General features: G+C 39.4%; 1 protein-coding gene across 1 annotated transcript; it reads right to left on the bottom strand.

The window, feature by feature from the left end:
* Window positions 1–2471: 2471 nt before the first annotated feature.
* LOC130467292 (uncharacterized) lies at window positions 2472–4589 on the bottom strand. Its single transcript, XM_056835765.1, has one exon. The coding sequence runs from the start codon at window positions 4587–4589 to the stop codon at window positions 2472–2474; it is 2118 nt and encodes a 705-aa protein (XP_056691743.1).
* Between the last annotated feature and the right edge of the window lie 18221 nt (window positions 4590–22810).

The raw sequence follows: 22810 nt of genomic DNA, 5'->3' as shown, positions 1-22810 counted from the left end.
AAGTTTATATTTAGTCAAATTCAACCATATAATGGCGTATAATTCAAATTAAAATTATATTACACACAACAATAGTAAAAACAACCTGTTTATTATGCTTTAATTTTCTCATAATCTCATTTTTTAGTATAAATACAATGATTTTCAATCGGTCGGGTCCTAAACGGGTTCGGTCGGGTTTTGACACATTACATTTCGGGTTGCTCGGGTTCGGATAAAATCGGGTTACGGGTCACAAAATCTTGTTCAGGACCCATTATTTTCGGGTCGGGTTCGGGTCGGTTTTCGGGTCGGGTCGATTTTTGACAGGTCTAGCATTTACCATAGGTCTTTTATCGATACTCTTCTCTTCCTGTACTTCCACCATCACTGTTCTTTCCAGGTCTTGCAGCGAAGAGCTTGCTAATTTTGAGAGAGCATCTGCTTGGCTATTCTCTGCCCTGGGGACCAACTGGATCTCGAAGCTTTCCAACTGGGCTACTGCTTCTTTCATCAGTGCCAGATACCTATGCATGGACGGTTCTCGAGCTTCATATTCGCCTTTATACTGACTGGCCACTAACTGGGAATATGTTTTCAACACGATTTTCTTAGCATCCGCTGCCTTGCACATTTGAATGCCTGCGATCGCTGCTTTTTACTCTGCTTCATTATTTGAGGCTTTGAACTTGAACTTTATGGCATATTCAAAGACATTACCTTCTGGTGAAGTCATTATAATGCCTGCTCCTGACCCCGTAACTGCGGCCGAGCCATCTACATATATCTGCCAGGTCCCCAGAGGCTCCTCCTCTTCCTCGTAAGATGCCTCAGCTATAAAGTCTGCTAATGCCTGTGCCTTTATGGCCGTTCTTGGCCTGTATTCAATATCGTACTCTGAGAGTTCTACCGCCCATTTCAGCAGTCTGCCTGAGGTATCCAGCCTTCGCAATGATTTCTCCAAAGGCTGATTTGTTAATACTTGTACCTTGTGAGCGTCGAAGTATGGTTTCAGCTTCCTGGCAGCTATCATAATTGCGAAGGCCATTTTTTCAATCAGGGGGTACCTCTGCTCTGCGGGGTTGAGAATGTGACTGACGAAATATACTGGTTGTTGGGCTTTGTCCTTTTCCACTATTAAGGCTGCTGCTACAGTCTTTTTGGAGGCCGAGATGTACAATTGCAAAACATCTCCTACTTCTGGTCTGGCTATTGTTGGGAGGCTCTTTAGGTGATTCTTTACCTCTGCGAATGCCTTTTCTTGCTCTGCTTCCCACTTGAATGTTTTGTTGCCTTTCAGTACCTGAAAAAATGGGAGGGATCTATCTGCAGATTTACTGATAAAACGAGTGAGTGCTGCCATCTTTCCAGTTAATCTCTGCACATCTCGTATGTTTTTTGGCTCTGGCAAGTTGAGTATGGCCTCCACCTTCTCTGGGTTGGCATCTATTCCCCTTTCACTGACCAGAAATCCCAAGAATTTTCCTGACTTAACACCGAACACACATTTCTTTGGGTTTAGTTTCATGCCGTACTGTCTCAACGTAGCAAATGTTTCTCGCAGGTCTGCAATGTGATTGGCCTCTTTTTTGCTCTTGACTATGGAATCATCCACATATACTTCCACATTCCGGCCCTTTTGCTGTGCGAATATCTTATCTACAAGCTTCTGGTAGGTTGCACCCGCATTTTTCAGGCCGAATGGCATAGCTTTGTAGTTATAAACTCCAGCGTCTGTGATGAAAGCAGCTTTCTTACGATCTGATTCGAGTAAACTGATCTGATGGTAGCCGGAAAATGCATCCATGAAACTCAAGAGAGCGTGTCCACTGGTGGAATCAACTAGCTGGTCTATTCTGGGCAATGGGTAACAGTCCTTCGGACATGCCTTGTTTAGGTCCGTGAAGTCTACACACATCCTCCATTGACCATTTGCTTTCTTTACCATCACAACGTTAGCCAGCCATTCTGGGTAATCGCACTCTTCTATGAACTTGGCTGCTAGCAATTTGTTGATTTCTTCTTGGATGGCTACATTCTTCTCTGTCGAAAAATTTCTCTTCTTCTGTTTCACTGGCCTAACTTCTCAGCTGACATTCAGTCTATGGACCATGACACTGGGGTCAATCCCTGGCATTTCGTCCGCTGAGAAAGCAAATATGTCTGCATGCTCTCTCAGCAGACCAATGAGGTTCACTCTGAGGGATAGGTCTACGTCTGTGCCAATTCGAATTGTCCGGTCTGTCAACCCTTCCTCTAATTCTATCTCCTCAGTTTCGTCAGTTGACGTGGGTTCCAACAGACCTTCCTCCCGATGCTCGAAGTTTTCCATGCTTAACAACTTGTCTTTTTTGCGTTCTGCTCTCTTTCTTTTTCGAGATTGGGGAAGTTCTTCTTCTGCCAGTGGTGGGGGTCTGGGTGGTTGTTTTAGCGCAGTGTGGTAGCACTTCTTGGCCTGCTCCTGACTACCTTTTACCTTGGCTGAGCGGCCATCATTTGTCGTATACATCATGGTAATTAAGGTGATAAGTGGAGACTACAGCCCCTGCGTCATGGATGAATGGTCTGCCAAGAATGACGTTGTAGGCTGCGGGGACTTTCACAATCATGAAGTCTACCATGATGTCCTTGATATCCTTCCCTTGGCCAATCTGCACTGGCAAACTGACTATCCCTTCTGGTATCACTGTGGCTCCTGTGAATCCGATTACTGGGTAATTGACTGGTTTTACGTATTTCTCATCAATTTGCAACTCTTGGAAAGCAGGCCAGAACAAGATGTTCGCAGAGCTACCTCCGTCTATCAGAATACGGTGGATTTTTCTGTTTGCTACATTCAGGGCTAGTACCATGGGGTCGTCATGGGGGTATATTATGCCTTTACAGTCCTCCTCTGTGAAAGTGCACTGCGGGATTTTTGGAGGGGCGGGCCACCTTCCAGAATTATGGTAATTAACCTGGTGATTGAATTCGCTCACACTGGCTTTGGCCCCGCTAACAGTGGTTCCTGCGTAAACTGGCCCTCCTGTTATGACCAAAATGTCGCCCATTCTCTTTTGGTCTGCTGGATAGCTCTGCTTAGGTTCCGCCTTCTTATTGTCGGACCTATTATCATTATCTCTGTTCTCATAGGTCCTGCTATACGAGCTTTTTGCTTTGAATTGAGTCAAGTATCCCCTCCGGATCAGATCTTCGATATTATCCTTCAAATGGGTGCACTCTTCTGTGAGGTGGCCATGATCTCTGTGAAAGTCACAGTACTTTTTTGGGTCCCTGTACTTGTTGTACATTTTGGGAGGTCTCTGCCACTTCTCGTCTTCTTTGCTAATGGCAAAAATTTGAGTTCTGGATGCCACTAAGGGGGTATACTCATTAAACTTCCCCCTTTTCTCAGTTTTAAACTCATTACCTTTGCCTCTGCCTGGTCCCTGCCAGTCTCTTCTTGGCTGTGGGTTTTCTCTTCTGTCTGAGTATTCTTTTTTGTATGGCTCTTTCTTGCTCTGACTACCGTAATTGTTCTCACTTGCCACATATCGACGTGAGGTTGCTCTGCCAATTTCTTCACTCTTTATAAATTCATTTGCCTTTCCCAGTACCTCTGCCAGGGTTGTGAATGATTTTCTGCCCAGATAACTCTTGAACTCTCCATCCCGCAGACCAGTCATCATGGCCAGGACTGCTACCTCTTGCTGCAACTTGGGTATATTCGACGCCTCCATATTGAATCTGGATATGTATTCCCTCAGAGATTCCTGAGGCCCCTGGATGACTGACATCAGCTCCCCTGTCATCCTTTCTCTGGCAATGTTTGCCACGTATTGGGTGCGAAACAAGATAGCTAGCTGCCGGAAAGATGTTATAGTGCCTTTGGGTATTTTACCAAACCAGCTCTGTGCCATCCCCTCTAGAGTAGAAGGGAAGACCTTACACCACATAGAGTCTGTGTTGGTATATAGCATCATGTGTCCCCCAAAGGCAGAGAGGTGATTCGTTGGGTCTGTCTTTCCGGAGTATTTGCAGGTGGGCATTTTTATCTTTTCCATTCTTTCAGAGAGTATTTCATCGCAGAAGGGAGAATTATCAGGCTTAACTACTGCTCGGATGGGATTGGGCGTACCTGACACGGAGTGGTGTCTATGACTGGGTGCTTGTTCAGTCCTTGCCCGGGGTTGAGCTCTGCTTGGTGTGATACTCTCTGCTTCATGCTCTTGATTATCAGCCCCTTCCATGTCTTGCTGCAGATTCCTCCTCCAAACATTCGGACTATGTTGGGGTCTGGGACGTTTTCTCCTCTGATCAACCTCAACCTCTGGGGCTGTTCTCATGACCTGGGCTTGTGGGGTTGTTTGAGTAAGGAATGTCAGGACTTCTATTGCTGTGCGCATCTGGTCGGGTGAGAATTGTGCCCCCAATCGTGCTAGTGAGGCACTGGTTGGAATTGGGATACCCTGGCCCTGGCTAGGGGTTGCCATAGCTCTGGGTTGTGGTGTCTCTCTTGGCGGACCAAGACTCTGAGGCATGCCGAACAAGGGTACATTTGTGGTTCTCTGGTTATTTTTTGAGGTGGGTGGTTCTATCTGCTGGATTATCGGTTCGCTTGACTCAGTCATTGTGTGAGAGGGTAGGTCTTTTAGAAGTAAGGTCTGGGAAGTCCCCCTCCTTCTAGCGCCACTTGTTCCGAGTATGGAACTGGGGGAGCCCTGCCAGGAGATGTCGCCCTGTCAGACAGAACGAACGTAAGCTAACCTCGGGGGTTTAACCGAGGAAACCCCCTCCGATGCCTAAGTCAGCAAATGAGATAATACTCTAGAGAGAGAAAGTAGAGAGGGTTAAGAATTGTACTTGTCTTTAACGTGTCCGCAAATGAATGGGGACGGCAGTATTTATAGGCGTACTATTCAGTACTTTGGCCTATTCAGATGTTGCCGCGTGTACGCTAGTGATGTACTTGTTGTTTGTCCTTTTGCTTAACGACGTATCTATGTTGTCGTCTAGCAGGTCGTTTCCCCGCAGACCTGAGGGTCTGTGAGGTTCTTGAGGACTTGTGGTACTTTCAATAGGTACTTCCTGCGGTTGTTTTGCTTGATCTGTCTTATCAGATGTCCGATGGTCTGCTGTGACATGGATGATCTGCTAGGTTACTTCTACTCCGTACAATTGCAATGCAATTTTTCAAGGACATTAGTCAATACAATGCTATATGCCTCCTACCATCTAACTTTACTCCGTAGCAAAACCACCTAATTCCCACTATAAAATGAAGAGTCATGACTGCCGGTTGCTACTGGTCTAAGGTATGTTTGGTTTACCATGCTACCGGCCTTGTTTGATGGGTCAACTTGCTATCACCTTATTTAGAGTCTTTCTCCATGGACCCATGCTGCAAAATTTGTATGTGACACCGAGTTCCTACTCTCTGTCGGGTCATACTTAGAGAGTTACTACCAGTTTAATTGGCACATGGTCTAAATTGTTACCATCCTAATCTTACTGCAAGGTACGTGCCTTAGACTTCGCTGTCAGCTTTGATATTTTCAGTCATACTACTTTACTACCTGCTTTTATTTCCAGTCACACTAAATTGTTGTCGGCCTAAAGTGGTAATCTTACCCCATACTGTCTAGTGTAATCGTTGATTGCACTCCAAATTAATCTTGCTATCAGTCTAAGTTGCTACCAGCCCATAAAGCCTTGACAGCCTAATCTAACCGGCAAGTTTATGTGTGCTTAGTATATAATGATGTTCTGGAAAGGTATCACTTGATTTAATATCACCAGCATTATAACATCGTATGAGGCTATGAGTCTAAAAGTTCTGACAAGAATACAAGATACGCTCAATTTATATTTTCAAAAGTCCATGTTTTACAAGTAGTTTTGTGAGACTCCAAAAGTTGCAATTGTCAGGTAGTAGTTTCCTACCGGTATGTTTTATTGGCTAAATTCTTGCCGGACTCAAACTGAACATTTTGTGAAAAATCATTCCGATTGAAACCAATTTTCATAAATCATAGTATAAACATCAAATGTTGTTGTAGTCAGCAAGCAATATTATAGAAACATAGAAACCACCTGCAACATTCAAACTATAAGTCTTCTATCTGTCTGCTCCGTTTGCAAAGTATACGTTAGATGTATGAATGCATGTCTTATAGCCTTTTGAGATACTTTTAATTAAGAATTATATTGCAATATAGGCATATAGCCATTTGAGGTAATAATACCGTCTGCATAACCATATTGTGACAAGTGTGTATTTTCCAAATCCCATAGTAAGAAGCCACACATAGTTATTTTATATGAGTTACCCTTTACCATTTTTTTTAAAAAAAAGATGTTTGATAAGATTTATAAGAGCCCAATGCTCAGATTGAAAATTCATACCAATCATATGTTCTACCAGTCATACTGCATACCTTTTAATTATGTGCTATCTGCTAATACCCGTAGCTTTCTCAAATGATGGGCAAAGAGAAGTTATTTCAATGATAATGACTCTTCCTTTATAGTTGTTAGGTGCATATTAGTAAGCTTATTAGCCAATGCATAATTTTATTGTTTTCGATTCACCACCTGGTAACTGTTGGCTTTTGTCAGAAATGTATCTGTCTAAATATTTACCATATATCATTTTTGCTACCAGAATAATAGTGAACAATTTTATTTGCGTAGTCAACAAGTTGAAGAAGTCTCTTGCTACCTATCTAAGTTGTTGTAGGCTAAGTAATTATCAACCTAATTTGAGAAGTTCTAATGGCAACCGCCCTGATTTAAAATCATACCCAGTTAGCCAATACCACCTAATTTACGTTTGGTCTGAGTTTTATGCAATAGTTGTTAATGGTGGAGTATGACCATAGCGAAATGAGTGGGAATAAAGAGTGCAGGAATCTGCAACTCTGCCCCGCAATTTGTTTGTTTGTTCTTCTATTTTATTGGCATCCTTACGAAGAGCCCTTCAGTCACTATTGGTCGTTTCCTGGCTATAATTGAAACAACTCCTTGAATTACGAGCTTCACTTAGAATGATGGAAGTTAATTGTTGGTTTGGTCATGGCTTGTTGCGATATGTCTTTCCGAGCAATATCTTTGGTGTAAGCTGCATTCTCAACTAGATTGACCTTCTATGTTTTGTTTGACATACCAAGACCAATTTGCAATAATTGACCCGATTCCTTGTTGTATCCATAACTATTGTGATTCGCTTGACTTATCTTAAGATTATACCTTGGTTGGATTATAAACTTCAAAATATCATCCATATAAATTTGCTAATAACCCTTAGCTGCCAGAGACGCATGCTCAAGTAATCAATGTTAGCCTGTTAAATATGTATTACGTTTTCGGAGCACTAAGAGAAACCAAATGTTGTTGTCCCCTGTTATGTTTAAATGTTTAAATTATACGGGTTTTGAAAGTGAGAACAGGTTGTTGCATTGCCGTTATTGTTTGTCGTTATCAGAGATGTCATGTCATGTCACTATGATGATTTCATGGTTGTATTATACTAACATCATATGGTTCTTTGGGAAGAAACATCTCCCAGAATGCTTGTACTATGTGCTTTTGTGATTGTAGGCCAATAGTTGCATAGGCAAAATGGGAAAAGTGGTTATTGCAGCGACAGCTAAAGCTCACCTTCATGTTGTCCCAATATCACTCGGCGCTCAAACCGAGAGTCGGCAGTTATCCAAGTGAATGATAAAGAAACTCAGCAAATGGAAAACTCCGCGAAAAGGAAAGGCTCGCAAAAATTACATTAAAACTCAGGAAAGTCTCCTTAACTACTCATATACTTGATATGAAATAATAGCATACATGGTTTTGCGCATGAGAAAGGAATGGCTATGCATAAGAGAGGAATTGCCGTTAGTTATTGTACTCATATGATGTATGTGGTTATATTTCCTATGCAATGCGTGAAAATGAGCTTAGAATATGCATGAAGTAAGCATAGTAGTGCGATGTTTTTTATCATTGTTATTACCCAACCTTCGACATACTTGGTAAATTCATGTTAGTCACATCACATAGTAACAGTGGCAAGTTAAAAGCAAAGAATTGTTAAAATATGGTGGTCCTAAGCGCCCTGGTGACAAGTTTAGTTTTATATAATTTAAGCGCGTGATATCGTGAGGATTGTGCCACCGGTAATAATATGAAGATTTTGCCACCAGTAATACTAAGAAAAAAGAAAATTAATCTTATAACCCAATTTTACCACGTGTGTAATGAATTTCGAAAACTTGCTTTAATGGTCAGAAGTTGGTTAATATTAGCTATTCTTATTTTGTTTTAATGGTAAAGACGACTCATGAATGAATTTATATTTTTACACTATAATGATTTTATGCCAGCAACAACTATTGCTATAGGGGCTAATGAGTAAAGCACTAACAAGGTATAACTGAAAAAATTCAACACTTAAAACTGAAGGAAATAATGCCCTTGGTCCAAGTATGCATTCTATGTTAAGTCTAATAAATGCGGTTCAGTATTAATTAACAAGTTAATAATTCAGTGAGATCAAGTGAGCTGAATGCCTAGTTAGAGGCCGCTTCAGTTCAAGTGGAATTAATGATATTAATCCACAGCTTACTCTTGACTGAACCCGTAGGGTCACACAAATAGTACGTAAACGGATCAAGTATTTAATGGCATTAAATACTCCATCTATGAATATTCGGAATCGACGGATCTTGGTTTCAGTGGGAGCTGAGATCGTCACAGGCAAGAAATGAATACTCCGGAAACGATGATATTGCCGGAAACGGAAATATGGATCGTATCGGAAATATAAATATTATCCAAGTCGTAGATGTAGCCGGAAACGGAAACATGGTACATATCGGAAAATATTATCGGAAATGGAAATATTGCCAGAATCGGAAATATTGCCGGAAACGGAAATATTGTCAGAATCGGAAATATTATCGGAATCGGAAAATAATTCCGGAAACGGAAGTATTAAATATTTGTTCGAAACGGAAATTAATTCCGGAATCGGAAATATTAAATATTGTTCGTATCGGAAATGAATTCCGGAATCGGAAATTTAATCGGAAGCGTATCGTACGAATAAGCATCGGACGAGGCCTGCCGGACGAGGGCCCAGCACGAAGCCAGGCCATCGCCCAGCAAGCCAAGCGCGCCACACGAACAGCCAAGGCCACGCCAGGCCCAGCGCAAGGCCAGGCCCAGCAGGCCGTGGCAGCGCGCACAGCGCGCGCAGCGCGCGCAGCGCGCTACGTGGGCTTGTAGCTCGCGTAGGCCTCGCTGCGTGGGCTGCTGCTCGCACGCACGCGCATGGGCGGCCCATCGTGGCTGCCGTGTGTGTGTGCGTAAGTGTTTGTGTTCATGCACGATTCCTAAAACGTGCAGAGTTCGGTTAATGATTAAATTCCTAATTCTATTTGATAAATTAATTAATTAGAGTTCTTGTAGGATTCTAGGTCTAATTAATTTGTATCTGAATAGGATTCCAATTCCCTTTCCATACCCCTATAAATATGTGGCCTGGGTTCAAAATTTATAACGAGTTTAAAAAGTATTCAAAGTGAGTTTTTGAGAGAAAAATTCAATCACACATCTTGCTCAAAAGTGCCGAAAATTCTAGTACCTTAAGGGCGATTCTAGTTGGTCAATCTTAAGGCGGATCCGGACGTGCTGTGGACTATCTACGGAGGGACGACACTTGGAGTCCTAAAGACTTGTTCTTGCTCGGTTCGGGCGCAGCTAGGGAGGGCACGCAACAAAGAGTATGCATCTAAATTATGCTATATGATTATGTGTAAATAATATGTAATCCTGGGTTAATGGTTGTTTCCGCATGATTTATGTAATATCATATGTATCATAACCTAACAGTGGTATCACGAGCCCCTTATTATTTTCATAATCTAATTTGCATAAACATGGTTAAATATTACAAATTTGCAAGAATTAAAAGGGGTGATTAATTTTCGTAATTGTTAATTAATTGCAAATTGCGTTTATTTAATTATACGTACGCAGTTTTTCGGCAGTTTCTTCGTTACTCATCCAAATCGAGTGATTTCTGCCGAACCCAGAATTCTCAAATTCGAAGCCTAACTATGACTTTTCGAAGGTTTTAGTTTTTCAAATGCAAAATTTCGTAAATTTAAGATGTTAAAATTAAATATTTGCGATTCTTGTTGATAAATCTTGAATTTTGGATTGACCTACTGTATATGTTTAACAAGTTTGAATGCCTAGCCTTGTTAATTATGCAATCTAATTTGTAATTATGATTAATTTGTTGAAAATTAGAATAATTTAGAATTAATTTGATTTTCATAATTAATTATAATTTAATTAGAAACCTATGATTAAAAACCACCATAAAAATTGTAAATTTATGATAAATTTTAAATTTTTATGACCTAGACTTGAATCCATGACAATCGGAAATCAATTGGATAATAAATTTTCGATTTTTCGCCCTAAAATTATGAAATTAATATTATTTGTTAATTTGTCATTAATTTTAAATATAAATTTTAAATTTTTTATGCGATTCGTTCATAAAACTTGCACGCACAAAGCAATGGACGCTTCGTGTTACCCTTAAGGGGTGTTGTATAGTGCGGGCATGCGACGACGAGCAAGGGAGCTCGTCGCCCGTGCGGCACGAATGCAGTGAGCAAGGGCGTAGTGCACGAGCACAAGGCAGCAGCCCTGCCTTGTGTCGTGGGCCACGAGCTATGAACAAATGGGCATGGGCGAAAGGCAAGCCAAGGCAGTCGCGTGTGGGCAGCAAGCGAGCTGCGCCACAACGCGCACTGCCTCGCGCAAGAGCGCGCAACCTCGCGCGCAGCGAGCGCAAGCTCGCGTGCCACGAGCGCTGCGCCCAGCGTTGCTCGCGCGCACAGCGAGCGATGTCGCGCGCCCAGCGAGCGATGTCGCGCGCCCAGTGAGCGATGGCTCGCGCGCACAGCGAGCGCTGGCGAGCGCGCACTGCGAGCGATGGCTCGCGTGCGACGAGCGCTGGCGCGCGCGCAGCGAGCACCACAGCGTGCGATAGCTTGCGATTGGTAGAGCAGCAGCTATGCGACGAGCGCATGGGCTGCGCGCATATGGCCAGCAATGGCTGTATGCGTGCGGCCCATGGGCGTGCAATGCGTAGGGTGTTTGCGTTACGATTAGATCGTTTTGAATGTTTAATTTGAAAATTTCAGTTCACGTAATTTTAATTAATTTTAAAATTAATAATTTAAATTATTTTCTTGGATTTTAATTTTGAATATTGTAATTATAATAAATGTTATTTATTCTAATTATTTTACTAAAATTAAAATCATGAATTAATTTAAATAACGACTGAAATTAAATTAAACTTTTTGGATTCAATTATAAATTTATATGAGCTTTAAATTTTAATTAAAATTGTATGTTTCCGGTTAGACTAGAAATACATTTTTATGTTTAAAATTAGTAAAGCATATGAATTTATTGGTTTAAGTGGGAGCGCTTTTTAGTCATAAACTCTTTATTAGGTCTACAAATCCTTAAGGTTAAAACAACTTGATTAGAATTAATAAGGACTGAATAATTGGTAGATTATTGGTGCCCTTGATTAATTGCTGCAAATATTTACGTGATGCATAATGTGTTTTACTAACCAGCTAAGTGGGCCATTCATGATAATGAATGGGTGAATGGTATATATTGTATATGTACTGTTTTGCAGGTTATGAAGTGACTAGTATGGCCCAAATAGGATAGAAAATATGGTCTGCGTACCATCAATTTGAATGTAATTGGTCTAAAGTACCAAAGTTATTTTTCAATTCAAATATGGTCTGCGAACCATCAAATAGTTGTAATTAGTTATAGCTTATCCTATTTGAAGAAAATGGTGCCTCCCACGGAGATTTTCAAGACGGACTTTGAAGTCAAAACTTCAAGATGAAGTCGGGCCATACTAGATCACATTTATCTTATGCATGTTTTAAGTTATTTATCGCTTTTAAATATGTCTTAAAATGCATGAGATCAAAAGCTTGATTATGTTGCATGATTAAGGATTTTAGTTCACTTAAAATCTAACCAACATAGTAAGAGCCTTAAGTTCCAAACTTAAAAATTGAGTTAAAAGGTGCCATGCCAAAATATACACTTGCTTGGATATCCTTTACATCAATCTAGTAATAGTTTTCGCTCAGCGAGGTGTTACTTATTGGTCCTAAAGGGGCAAGGTACACAAATAATTGTGAGTACATGTTAGTTTTGGTGAAACTCAACGATATAAGTAAGGAGTCCTTTTATGTCGTGGCAAAATCGATAGGTTTACCTAATAAGTTCTTAGACGTACCTATCAACCAAGAATAGTTTCTAGACTATTAGCAAAAGGCTTTTGCTTACCTAAGATGTTCTAGGATTAAGTCGACAAACTGTGCTTAGTTCTTCAATGATTTTAGGATCTTGGAATCATTTTATTCACACCTGCCGGAACACATAACTTGAATAAAATGCTTAATAAACATTGAATTATGCATATATGCTAGAATTTAAGTTTATTAAGAGAAACTGTGAATGGTTATTTATTTGTTTATTCTTTTCAATTGTAGTTTTTAATATGGCAAACAACAATTCATTCAACATTCGATCAATTCTCGAAAAAGGAGAAGTTGAATGGGAAAAACTTCCTTGACTGGCAAAGGAACTTGCAAATAGTTCTTATGCAGGAAGAAAAGGAGTATGTCCTAGATGAGGCGATGCCCGAAGCTGCAGGCGACGGAGTCACTCAGGCAGCCCTCAATCGTTGGATTGATGCCAACAAGGATGTGAAATGTCTAATGCTCGCCACCATGAGTGCGGATCTGCAGAAAACGTTCATCAACTCAGATGCTTTCACAATCATCAGTGAGTTGAAGAACATGTTCCAAGATCTGGCTCGAGTCGAAAGATTCGAGACTCATAGGCAAATTCTTGAGACCAAACTTAAGAAAGGCGAGCCCGTAAGTCCACATGTTCTCAAAATGATTGGACTCATTGAGAATATGAGTCGGCTGGATCAGCAATTTTCTCAGGAAATGGCTATAGACACCATCCTCCATTCTCTTCATAGCGGGTATGATCAGTTCAAACTGAACTACAGTATGAATAGTCTGGACAAAACGCTCACTGAGCTTCACGGTATGCTGAAGACCGCTGAAAAGACGCTCAAAAGTGATAAGCAGGATGTGCTTATGGTGCGTGGGGGCAAGTTCAAGAAATCTGGAAAGAAGAGGAATGCTAAGAAAGGTGGCAACAAGGCCAGCCCAACTAAGCAAACTGGCGCCAAATCTGCAAAGAGGAAGGTCAGTCAACCCACTTCTGAATCCGAATGCTTCTACTGCAAGAAGAAGGGGCATTGGAAGAGAGATTGCTTGAAGCTAAAGGAAGATCAGAAGAACGGAACAGTCGTTCCATCTTCAGGTATTTTCGTTATAGACTGTATACTTGCTAATTCAACTTCTTGGGTATTAGATACAGGTTGTGGCTCACACTTATGTTCCAATCCACAGGGACTAAGAAGAAGTAGAAAGTTAAGCAAGGGTGAAGTCGACCTACGAGTGGGAAATGGAGCACGGATTGCTGCATTAGCTGTAGGAACTTACTATTTGTCGTTGCCCTCCGGGCTAGTTTTGGAACTGGAAGAATGTTTCCATGTTCCAAGTCTTACTAAAAACATCATTTCAGTTTCTTGCTTAGATGCTAAGGGATTTTCCTTTTTAATAAAAGACAATAGTTGTTCGTTTTATTTTAAAGAGATGTTTTATGGATCTGCTAGATTAGTCAATGGACTTTATTTATTAGATCACGACAAACAAGTATATAACATAAATACCAAAAAGGCCAAAAAGAATGATTCAGATCTCACCTATCTGTGGCATTGTCGATTAGGCCATATAAACTTGAAACGCTTAGAAAAGACTTCAAAAGGAAGGAATTCTAGAACCATTTGACTTAGAGGATTATGGTAAATGCGAATCATGTTTACTTGGCAAAATGACAAAGCAACCTTTCTCTAAAGTTGGAGAAAGAGCAAATGAACTATTGGGTTTAATCCATACAGATGTATGTGGACCAATGAGTACAAATGCTAGAGGTGGTTTCAGCTACTTTATCACTTTCACTGATGACTTCAGTAGGTATGGTTATGTCTACCTAATGAAGCATAAGTCTGAATCCTTTGACAAATTCAAGGAATTTCAGAGTGAAGTAGAGAATCAATTAGGCAAGAAGATTAAGACACTGCGGTCTGATAGAGGCGGTGAATATCTGAGCTATGAATTTGATGACCATCTGAAAGAATGTGGAATTCTATCAGAATTGACTCCTCCTGGAACACCACAATGGAACGGTGTGTCGGAACGGAGGAACAGAACCTTGCTAGACATGGTCAGGTCAATGATGGGTCAGGCCGAACTTCCATTAGAATTTTGGGGACATGCACTAAATACAGCTGCACTCACTATAAATAGAGCTCCGTCTAAAGCTGTCGAAAAGACTCCATACGAATTATGGTTTGGAAAGCCTCCAAATGTGTCTTTTCTTAAGATTTGGGGATGTGAAGTATACGTCAAACGATTAATTTCAGACAAACTTCATCCAAAATCTGACAAATGTATCCTTGTGGGCTATCCAAAGGAAACAAAGGGGTATTACTTCTACAATACATCTGAGAACAAGGTGTTTGTTGCTCGAGATGGTGTCTTTTTGGAGAAAGATCACATTTCCAAAATGACAAGTGGGAGAAAAGTAGACCTCGAAGAAATTCGAGTCGAACAACAAACTCTAGAGAATGCTCAAGATGACATTCAGGATGAAACTCAGAGATCTTTAGAAGAATCTGGTGAGAATCATGGTCAATCTAGAAATATTACCCCGCGTAGATCGCAAATATATAGATCTCAACCGGAAAGGTACTTAGGTATTTTGACGAACGAGAGCTATGACGTTCTATTACTTGAAAGTGATGAACCTGCGACTTACAAACAAGCTATGACGAGCCCTAGCTCCAAGCAATGGCAAGAAGCCATGCAATCTGAATTAGACTCCATGTCTGAAAACCAAGTATGGGATTTGGTCGATTTTCCAGATGGCTACCAAGCCATTGGAAGCAAATGGGTTTTCAAACTGAAAAAGGACAAGGATGGGAAACTTGAAGTTTTCAAAGCTAGATTGGTTGCAAAAGGTTACAGGCAAGTCCACGGTGTGGATTATGATGAAACTTTTTCACCAGTTGCAATGCTAAAGTCTATTCGGATAATGTTAGCAATCGCTGCATATTACGATTACGAAATATGGCAGATGGATGTCAAAACTGCTTTCTTAAACGGCGTTTTAACAGAAACTGTGTTTATGACACAGCCTGAAGGTTTTGAGGATCCAAAGAATGCTAAAAAGGTATGCAAGCTAAAGAAGTCAATCTACGGATTGAAGCAGGCATCCAGGAGCTGGAATATACGTTTTGATGAAGCAGTCAGTAACTTTGGTTTAATCAAGAACGCGGACGAATCTTGTGTATACAAGAAGGTCAGTGGGAGCAAAATTGCCTTCCTAGTATTATATGTCGACGACATATTACTTATCGGAAATGACATTCCTATGTTGAATTCTGTCAAGATTTGGCTTGGGAAATGTTTTTCGATGAAGGATCTAGGAGAAGCACAGTACATATTGGGCATCAAGATTTACAGAGATAGATCTAAAAAGATGATTGGACTTAGTCAAAGCACTTATATCAATAAAGTACTTGATAGGTTCAAGATGGCGGACTCCAAGCGAGGCTACCTACCCATGTCTCATGGAATGACTCTAAGCAAGACTCAGTGCCCAAAAACACTTGATGAGCGTAGACGAATGAATGGGATTCCATATGCATCATTGATTGGTTCAATAATGTATGCTATGATATATACACGGCCGGATGTTGCGTACGCACTCAATGCTACGAGCAGATACCAGTCAGACCCAGGAGAGGCGCATTGGACTGCTGCCAAGAACATTCTGAAGTACCTGAAAAGGCACAAAGATGACTTCCTGGTCTATGGTGGAGATGATGAATTAATTGTTAGAGGCTATACGGACGCAAGTTTCCAAACCGACAAAGATGATTTCAGATCACAGTCTGGGTTTGTCTTCTGCCTCAACGGAGGAGCAGTAAGCTGGAAAAGTGCTAAGCAAAGCACCATTGCGGATTCTACAACTGAAGCGGAGTACATTGCTGCACATGAAGCAGCAAAGGAAGCTATATGGCTAAGGAAGTGTTAGGTTATGATACATATGACATTACATAAATCATGCGGAAACAACCATTAACCCAGGAAACATATTATTTACACATAATCATTTAGCATAGTTTAGATGCATACTCTTTGTTGCGTGCCTTCCCTAGCTGCGCCCGAACCGAACAAGAACAAGTCTTTAGGACTCCAAGTGTCGTCCCTCCGTAGATAGTCCACAGCACGTCCAGATCCGCCTTAAGATTGACCAACTAGAATCGCCCTTAAGGTTCTAATATTTTCGGTTGGGTAGGCAAGAATATTGGCTGATTTTTCTGCTTAAAAATCTTAGTTTTGAATACTTGAAACTCGTGTATAAATTATGACCCCTAGGCCTTTATTTATAGAGTTATGGAAAAGGAATCGTAATCCTAGTAGGATGCGAATTAATTGGAATTAGAATCCTACATGAATTCTATTTAATTAATTTATCCAATTAGGAATAGAAACTTAATCATACACTGACTCTTGTAGATTCAGGAATCACGCATGAGCACAAACTCACACACACACGGCAGCCACAAGGGCTGCCCATGCGCGTGCGAGCAGCAGCCCGCGCAGCACGGCCCACGCAGCCGTGGCCCTTGGCGCGCGCTGGGCCTGCCTTGCGGTAGGCCTGGGCGCTGCCTTGGCTGGGCTTGTGGCGCGCATGCTTGCTGGGCGATGGCCCCGGCTTCGTGCTGGGCCTTCGTCCGGCAAGCCTCGTCCGATGCTAATTCGTACGATACGCTTCCGATTAAATTTCCATTTCCGGAATCTATTTCCGATACGAACAATATTTAATATTTCCGATTCCGGAATTAATTTCCGTTTCGAACAAATATTTAATATTTCCGTTTCCGGAATTATTTTCCGATTCCGGCAATATTTCCGATTCTGACAATATTTCCGTTTCCGGCAATATTTCCGATTCTCGTAATATTTCCATTTCCAATAATATTTTCCGATACGTACCATGTTTCCGTTTCCGGCAACATCTACGACTTGGATAATATTCATATTTCCGATACGATCCATATTTCCGTTTCCGGCAATATCATCGTTTCCGGAGTATTCATTTCTTGCCTGTGACGATCTTAGCTCCCACTGAAACCAAGATCCGTCGGTTCCGAATATTCATAGATGGAGTATTTAATGCCATTAAATACTTGATCCGTTTACGTACTATTTGTGTGACCCTACGGGTTCAGTCAAGAGTAAGCTGTGGATTAATATCATTAATTCCACTTGAACTGAAGCGGCCTCTAGCTAGGCATTCAGCTCACTTGATCTCACTGAATTTATTAACTTGTTAATTAATACTGAACCGCATTTATTAGACTTATCATAGAATGCATACTTGGACCAAGGGCATTATTTCCTTCAGTCTCCCACTTGTCCTTAGGGACAAGTGTGCATTTCCTAATTCCTTTGTCGCTCGATGCTTGCTCTTGAACATAAGGTAAGAGTTGTCATCCTTATTATGTCCAGAGGTGTTCCTCGGTTTCAGAGTTCAACTGATCAAATAAACAGATAATCATAGCCTATGATTCATCCGAGCACGGCCATGCATTTCACAGTTTCTAGCTCTCCGAGTGGCCTTGTACAACTTTTAAGCATCTCATCCCGATTTATGGGAGGACAATCCCAATCTTGCGATCTTGAGATTAGACTTCGTTTGATAGGTGATTACCTGAGCGTTGCCTTTATAGCCTCCTTTTACGGTGCGACGGTTGGTCAACGTCAAAGCAACCAGTTCTCAAACAAGTAATCTCAAATCACTCAGGTATTGAGGATTTAGTGTCTAATAATTTAATGAAATTTACTTATGACAGACTTTCATCTCTTACAGTAAAGTTTCATAGGTCTTGTCCGATACTAGTCTTCCCAAAGTAAGTATCTATGCAAATGATTATGACATTGCCATGTCCACATAGTTCAAGAAACAGAACTACTAGTCATCTTGCATTCTAATCGTCTAACGTTTTCTATGCGTCCAATTTTATAGAAAACTCCGATTAGGGACCATTTTCAACCTTTGACATTCAAGTTCACTTGATAGACATTTCTTAGTCACAGGACTGGTCCTGACAGTCTATCTTGAATATATCGTCAAATTTGAAGGGACTCATCATTTAATACTAAACCAAGATTAAATGGAATATGAAAATACATTTCATATATGATAAATGTTCAACCCCAATGTTTTATAACCATGGGCCTCAAACCCATCTTCTAAAACAATTCATGGAATTCAAAGCTATGCTTGATTTCCAGTGCTACAATGTGAGTGTTGCTTCTCACTTGTTGCATAGGTTTAGTTATCACGCTTTGCCAATCTTAACATCCTTTTCATCGAATGTTCTTTGAGATATGATGATAAGATCTTTTCGAGTTTGTTTATTATGTGATCTAGTCTTTCTTACTTCGATGGTGGTTTTACTCATTTTGCAATGAAGAACCATCAAGATAGCAGACGTTTTTCTTGCTTCAAGAGTGGTTCTACGCATTTTTCAATGAAGAACCATCAAGCCAGCAGATAGGTGATCTACCCAAGTTCAGTGAAGAACTTTAAACAACCCTGTTTTATTGCTTCTTAGGCAATAATTACTTTTACTTCAACTGTATAGGTTGCTAGTGATGCTTTGTTTGGATTTACCTATCCAGGCAGTTCATAGATATGTGGAAGATTCTCCAACTATATCTTGGAACATAGAAATTATTATTTTAATTTCCCACGCAACAACTCATGGTCTCCAACCCATGTTGCCATTTCAAAACACGATGCTCTATAGCTCGTCCTTATCAATGGTTAACTCCAAAGGGTCTTGCTTGATCCTTTGCCAGTGTTTATGCGTGTAGCATCAATATTTAGCATATCTTTATTTCCTTGAATCAAGAACTATTCCTATGTACCTTTTCAAGTACCATAAGTATTCTTGATCTTGATCTAGTTGATCTTCACTTAGATCAATAGAGATTGGTATATGTTCGTCATGGCTAAAGTCATACGATACGTTTTTGGCGATCCTCATATTATATCATACATGATAAATTCTTTTGCAGAATAATTCCCAATTGAATTCTATTCATGTAACTTTAGCTTATTCAATTTCAGCAGATACTGAATCCAGCTAAATTCTTCGACATATAATATAGGTTAAGAATCTCATTTAGACTCTTTGATGTTTAACTTTATACATAGTTCAAACATTCTTTACTTAGATTTATTCACATGGGTCGAATATCTCCAATGGAGACTTTCGTGTTTGATTTAGTAAATGCCATTACTTAATCCAAAACAATATCATAAGATTTTTGTAAATAGATCTTAATACCCAGTATGTACTAAGTTTCGCCATGGTCCATCATTGATGAATAATTTCAAAATCTAAGTCATTAGCATTTGAATGTTATTTCACAATAGAGAGATATGTGTGTAATACACATAGGACCAATTAAGTTTTAAGTACTCCCACTAAACTTCTTATATATCTATAAGAATCATGTATATTTTATGAAACTAAAATACTTATTAGCTTCACTAAAATACAGTTCTAATTCCCAATTGCTTGCTTAAATCTAGACTTAGATTTCATAAGCTAGCTTTCCTTTTCAAGCATTTATTTGGATCCACAAATCCTATGACATACCATGTACATAGTTTATTCCAACATTTGATTGAGGAATACGTTTTGTCATCCAATTGCCATATGTACCAATATGCAATCATTGCTTGAATTATAGACTTAAGCATTACGATTTTGCATGAGGTTTCAACACAATCCATGCCATGAATTTGCTTGTAACCTTTAGCAACTAATCTAGCTTTGTGTGTGAACACAATTCCATGTTTGATGGTTTTTATCCTTAAAACAAACTTGCAACCAATAGGTGTGAAACTATTCTTGCAAATCAACAAAATTTCAATTTTGTCATCAAAACATTGAGTATGTTTTATGGCCTCTAACCATTTAAAACATTTGAGTCTATATATGGCCTCTAACCATTTAAAACATTTGAGTCTATATATGGCCTCTAACCATTTTAGGGAATCTAGGTTTCGTCATAGCTTTCTTACAAGTCATAAACTCATTAATCTACATGATAATAGTTTGACTGCAAGTTGTAGGTTTCTTCACTATCGAATAGAAGAATCTCATAGTTTCATTGACCAGAACTCTATGTTTCCTTACTATCTAATAGAAGAATCTCATAGTTCCAGTGACTTGAACTCTATGCCTACTTGGGTATAGAACATCAAACAATAGAATATCAACAGGCACTTTGAGAGTCCTTTGAATATTCTATTCTCCTTGAAGCACTTGTAAAGTCTTCTAAGAGATGTCTATTCTTTAAAACCACTTCTAAAGTCCTTAAAGAATAAGTTCGGATTTTCTGAAGCACTTCGAAAAACCTCCGGAATGTCCGTTTATGTTTGTTGTTCGCCTCGAAAACTTTCGAGGTCTATTTTCTCCCACTTGTCATTTTGGAAACGAATCTCCAAAAGGACATTATTTCGAGCAAACAAACATTATGTTCTCAAAAATTCGTGGTAGAAACAATACCCTTGTGTCTCATTTGAATAAATCACAATGAAACATATATCTATACTTGGACCTTAGTTTGTTGAATAACAAACACTAAGCTCCCACTGAGTTTAGCAACTCTTTAGATATATATAATTGAAAAGATATCCTGAAATTACTTTTCAATAACTTTGACGAATTTGGTTTAGTTTGGTGGTAGTAGAGCATTTTGTTTTAGAAATTATAGGAAAAGTCTTTATGATTCATCATTGATCGAATCAAGTACTAATTGACTTCGATCATTCCAACGTAGATATGCCATATCTTATGGAGCTAGATTGTGAAATTACAACACACAATCATTGATGATCATATTTGGTCTCAAGTAATCATCAACATGATCTAACCTAGATCTTTATGATTTCTTACCAAGTGGGTTTTTATACTTCTGAATCTTTGAACTAGCCAAACAGATTCAACTTATATCACATTTGAGTAAATAAACCTATATTCACTCAAATCCATGTGAAATAATAAAGTCATAAAATCTTTCTTTAGCTTTTAACTCCATTGTCTAGGCGTTCTAACAATAGTTCATATCTTTTGTTACTTTCAACAAGTAAGACTAGTTGTCTTAAAATGATCTAGAAATCAATCAACTTTCAGAAGTCCATCAAAATAGAGCTTATGAATGTTAACTTGTTGATATGGTCTAAGCAACAATGCCAAAGATTTGTGGAACTCAAATCAAGGGGTTGATTTGAACCTAGTAAAGTTCTTTAAAGAGTTGTTTGTTTTAATCAAGCATATTGACTCAACCTGTAATTGACCATTTCATTCAAATAAACAAACAAACATTGTTTTTGTTTTTCTTTGAATGTGAGTCTTTCTGTGTTTGAAGCAGAAATTTAGGTATGCTGATTATGGAACAAAATAGCCATTAAGTTCCAGCCTTTGAAAGGACTTAAAACAAACTTAGATGACCCTACAATTAATGTAGCATTGCCATGCTTCATTTCCCACTTGTAGGTCATTAGTGTATCCTAGCTTCCATTGTTTGAGTTATTACCGAAGTAAGAACCTCAAGCGGTATATGATACCAAGGAAGTTTGATTGCTAGGTCACTTCTCTTTAAACATAAATTTATAGGTAGAAACGGAATCGTAAATTCCTTTCATTTGTTCCTCGTTTTCCTATTTCTTGTACCCTTTCTTATAGTCTTAAGAATCGAATTCTTTAGTGTTGACTTTTATACTTTGTTAGACATGTCCAATGTCACCAACAAGGTTCTTTACCATTTTAATTTATGTTGAATATTTTGTTTCAACTAGATGATCTTACCAGAAGCTTCTAAAGTTCTCTAAGCATCGATCTATTCGAATGTCTAGGGACTAGACTCATTCGAGAATTAAATGGACAAAGATAATAGGTTGTTAACCATTGGTAAAGCTGAGCGTTTAAGCTCAATGCTTTATGATCTCAAAACTACATTGTATTTTGAATTCACAAGCACCAATTGGTTTGCCATTCGATTTTGATATTCGAAAACAACCATAAAAGTCGCTATAAGAAACGTACATTTTAAATTGCTCATTTTCTCTCATTTCCGTGAATCGTTTTGGATTCACTACCAATCGAGGAAATTTACTGTTACCTTTCTAAAAGGATTTATTGCAGTGCAAGATATTTAATTATAAACAATAATTAAAACATACATTGAAGCATGCAAAGTCTAAACATTTATCATGAATAATAACTTGAAATTAAAGCAACCATGCAATTCAAACAAGTTATTAGCATTTTATTCGAATTTATTGTTCCGGCAGGTGTGAATAAAATGATTCCAAGACCCTAAAACCATTGAAGAATTAAGCACAGTTTGTCGACTCAATTCTAAAACATTTTAGGTAAGCAAAAGCCTTTTGCTAATAGTCTAGAAACTACTCTTGGTTGATAGGTACGTCTAAGAACTTATTAGGTAAACCTATCGATTTTGCCACGACATAAAAGGACTCCTTACTTATATCGTTG

This window comes from Spinacia oleracea, chromosome 2, assembly GCF_020520425.1.
Source record: "Spinacia oleracea cultivar Varoflay chromosome 2, BTI_SOV_V1, whole genome shotgun sequence".
In the NCBI taxonomy this organism is placed as follows: domain Eukaryota; kingdom Viridiplantae; phylum Streptophyta; class Magnoliopsida; order Caryophyllales; family Amaranthaceae; genus Spinacia; species Spinacia oleracea.
Note: the sequence above shows the minus strand (reverse complement) of the source record. Positions and strands in the feature narration are given on the sequence as shown.